Source organism: Lactuca serriola, chromosome 1, assembly GCF_051521515.1.
Source record: "Lactuca serriola cultivar US96UC23 chromosome 1, Lser_US96UC23_V15, whole genome shotgun sequence".
Lineage (NCBI taxonomy): Eukaryota > Viridiplantae > Streptophyta > Magnoliopsida > Asterales > Asteraceae > Lactuca > Lactuca serriola.
In genome coordinates this window covers 204,597,052-204,601,306 of record NC_136408.1, presented here as the reverse complement: position 1 = coordinate 204,601,306, position 4,255 = coordinate 204,597,052, and the positions used below count along the sequence as shown (strand labels likewise).

Genomic DNA, 4,255 nt, shown 5'->3' with positions numbered 1-4,255 from the left:
AATGATTAGAAATAGCAATTTTATTAAAACTATGGTGTTTTACCTTTTTACTGTACTTGGAAGCATTGAAGAAAACTAAGGAGTTTTACTAATTTATTGTACTTGGAAGCGTTAAAGAAGCTGGTCCATCAAAACTTAGCAATGAAGAAGTCAAAAAGAAGAACAGATGGGACTATGTTTATAATTTTAGGAGGTAGTGTTATATACATAGAGCCATTTTTTGTTTTTCTTTCTAAAAAGCTTGTCAATTAATGTCACATGCATTAAGCAACAAACTTGCAAATGTCAAACTTGTAATATTTAGACAACTATATTATATCAATTTTCTTATGGATGGTTAATATCACTTATGATCTTAGTTATATATTTTTGCTTTTTGTTTCATCACAATATAATACTGTTATTGCTTTGATAAAAACAACTAGCGTATAACACAAGGAACATATAAAACAATACATATAAAGTTATAATATAACAACACAATAATTAAAATATAAAGTAACAGAAACAGACTTCACTTTATTGGTTATATTGAAATGTCTAAAAATAAAATGAAATGTTTGAATATCCATAATCGTTGAGAACCTCTTTGTAGACAAAAAATTTCTTTTATTAGTTGGACGGCCTTCTTCATGAAATTTGATTACATTCGAGCCTTTTTTACTTGTGACAAGCAAAATAACTAATATAAATGGCCCATGAGTGAAGATGGGTCTACGCAAATACAGTCCAACATTTGATAATGTTTTTCCTTGACTCTTTTTGATGGCCATGGCTAAACAAACAACTATAGGGAATTGTCTCCACTGAAAAAGAAAGAGATTCTTTTATCAGACGAAGTTAACTTCATGAAAGTTATATAAGTAGTCTCATTGAAGAATCTACTAGTTATAATTCATGCCTCAAGGAAATTTTTTCCAAGCCTAACAATTTGTAACCTAGTACCATTATATAAACCTATGGTTTGGTCGATATTACGAAGTAACATGATAGGAACACCTATATTTCGTAAGTTTATGGTTGGGGATTCCAGATGCCTTAAAAGCATTCAACACATTTGGAGAGTAAAATAATTCCTTAAAACAATTTGTTTACTCTGCCTCACATAAAGAATTTGAACTCAAATATGTTTTCCTTTCATATTTCATCAATCCTAACATATAGCCGTTGATAGCATCGTCCTCTTCATTTGTGGGGACCAAAATTGCTTTATCTTGAAAATATGATGAATCATCTAGATGGTCTTCAAAAGACTGATAAATGGTGCATACAATTGAATGAATATGGTCACCTATAGAGGAAAAAATAACGTCTTTAGGAAATTCAGCTTCCGTTTCGCATTCATTAATACCACCAATATTACCTTCACCGGTTTTAAGAATCCATTCATCAAATTCTTTTGTCTCATCCAAATGATTAGTTGGATAACCAATCTGAAGCCCCATGCTTATTGTTAAACATGAAACTATACATTCACGCCATAATATGGATAAATGCAATGATGCCTACACAATATCTGAACAATTGCCTCTTCGTATTACTGGAAAATTTTGTCTAAAATCACCTCCAAATACAATGTTCTTCCCTCCAAAATTTTGTCTAAAAACCAATGATGGTGCATCGTCGAAGCTTCATGCCAAATGATAAGTGTAATGCCCACAGATTCGGGCTAGTCAATTTAGAGACAATAAGCGTCATAAATGAATTTTTATATAATATTACTTAGAATAAATAATCATAGCCAAGTTATAGTATATTTCACAAGGGTTCCGTACATATAAAGAACGTCGAAATCTGAGTTATAACGAAGAAGTTATGACTCGTCGAAGTTTTATGGCAAAACCGGCACAACACCGGGAATCGTGAAAAGTGAATTTATGATAAAATACATTCTAGCCTTAGCGATCTAAACAAAAGAAATAGTATATGTTAAACCGAGAGTGTGCATACAAAGAACGTTCAAATCTGACTTCGTATGAGGAAGTTATGATTTTTATAAGATTTAGTATAGTAGTGCACAACCCAAAATTCGAATTTTAGATCAGTCGATTTTTAACCAAAAAAGTCTAAAAGAGAAATGAAGATATCGTTAATAGGAGTTCAACAATAAAAAGACAGTAAAAAACAGAGCATGTATGCGAAAGATATGGACGAAAGTTAGACCCTACTCTTCGAGCGCGGCGAATTCGATACATATTTGTAAATTCGAGATAGAATGAGAATTAGCCAATGGAGTTTAAACGAAAGTTGTAGTACTCATAAATACCAACGCGTGGATATAAAGAACGTCGATAATAGAGCTCGTATGTTAAAGATATGGACGAAACTTGGTCCCTACTCTTCGAGCGGGACAAATTCGATACAATTTTGTAAAGCTGAGATAGAATGAGAATTAGCTGACAACATCAAAATCAAAGTTGTAGTACTCGTAAATATCAATGTGTGGATATAAAGAATGTCAAAATGGAGTTCGTATTAACGATTATTAATTTTTTATAGCACATTTACGTATTAAAATAAAGCGTAAATCATATATACGTCTATATATATATATATATATATATATATATATATATATATATATATATATATATATATATATATATATATCATTAGAAAGGTATCGACGATGTGGTCATTATAAGACTAATCTTAAGTACTTTCGACATTAGTTTAGTACAAATATCATTAAATCTATTTAAAATTGTATTATAAAGGGGTGTTTAGTCATTTAAGTAAATATAAATGGTGGTTTTTGAAAATTCAACTATTATAAATAAGAGCCTCAAGGCTCTCATATTTGTTGCACCATTCTCTTGATTCAAGAGTCTTTATCTTCTTATCCCCCGAGCATTTCGGTCCCTCGTGATAAGACTTCTCTTTTTGTAGTTTTAGTATAGTAAGGTAAGCGCTGAAGCGCTGCAAGAATCTTTCATAGAAAGATTCAGCGACGAAGTTCTGCCCCTGCAGAGCCCGACTCCTAGCAAAAACCCTTGTAAGTAAGTTATGCTTACCCTATTTTAAATATAGCTTATATTTAAAATTAGTATTATTATTATGAACTTATTAAAAATATTTGGACTATTATTATGACTTATATAAGTGTCGTTATAATATCTTTTTAACTACTCACTGTAGGGGGAATCTGGTTTAAAGGGCCGCATAGGGTTGTTGGATTTCAGAAGTGCTCTATGCCAAAATGGTCTTGCCTTCCGATGTTTTATGTCTGCCCCTGTCTGTACATAGTGGTTGGAAAATATTGTTTAAATGTTTATATAATAATAATAATGCTAAGACTAATAATTAGTCACCGTAAATATTAGACTAAAATCTAGTGGTAATAATATTAGGTTTCGTCGAAGGAAATTATATTGTTAAGAAGCAAAGTGTTGTCCGAGTTTGGAATCATCACTTTAACAAGTGAGTACATAGTTACTTTCATCTTACAGATATATATGAAGTATTTTATATAAATTACGTGCTATGTGTGCATATTATCTGTTTATTTGAGATCTATGTTGGATGAAAAAATTTATACATGCTTTAAGTGATTTAAACTGTATATGTATTTTATATCTACGAATATGTTGGGTAAAACATGGGTAGATGAATGAGGAGGGATGAAAGAGGATATAAGTAAAGATTGGTGACTATGGACTTAGTGCCAATTGTATAAACCATGGCGACTATGAACATAGTGCCTAAACCCTGTTGATTATGGACTTAGTGCCTATTGTATAAACTTTGGAGACTATGGACTTAGTGCCTGTTGTATAAACCTTGGCGACGATGGACTTCGTGCCTATTCTTTAGGATAATCCTTAGGAACGAATGAACGAGGAATAACCGATTCTTAGGGTAGATCCTTAAGAGTAAAGAATATAATGGGGATGGGTAATTGGGTTGATTGTTTAATGTTTAAGCATAATAATTATATTATTGTGGGTTGAAAACCCTATGTACTCACCAGGTTTCCTAACCTAACCCACTCATTTTATTTGTATCACAGTTGTCGATATGAAGTTACATTACACTGAGAAATTTAGGAGATATAAAACACTAGTGATAACAAATGTAAGGTCTGTTTATGCTTATGTTTCTGTATTGACGATGACATCCCACTGTTTTAAAATGAATAAAATACATTTCTTCGGAAATGATTTGATAACGTGTTTATCATGTTTTTCTGGGAACAAATTTTGAAACACTTTTCTTTAAATGGTTACTTTGATTTTCAAAATAAAGCATAAATCGG

The 4,255-nt window shown here is 31.4% G+C and overlaps 1 protein-coding gene across 1 annotated transcript; it reads right to left on the bottom strand.

Annotated features, from left to right (window-relative positions):
- Window positions 1–1,091: 1,091 nt before the first annotated feature.
- LOC145065576 (uncharacterized) lies at window positions 1,092–1,445 on the bottom strand. The gene has a single exon (XM_079012609.1). The coding sequence runs from the start codon at window positions 1,443–1,445 to the stop codon at window positions 1,092–1,094; it is 354 nt and encodes a 117-aa protein (XP_078868735.1).
- Window positions 1,446–4,255: the final 2,810 nt, after the last annotated feature.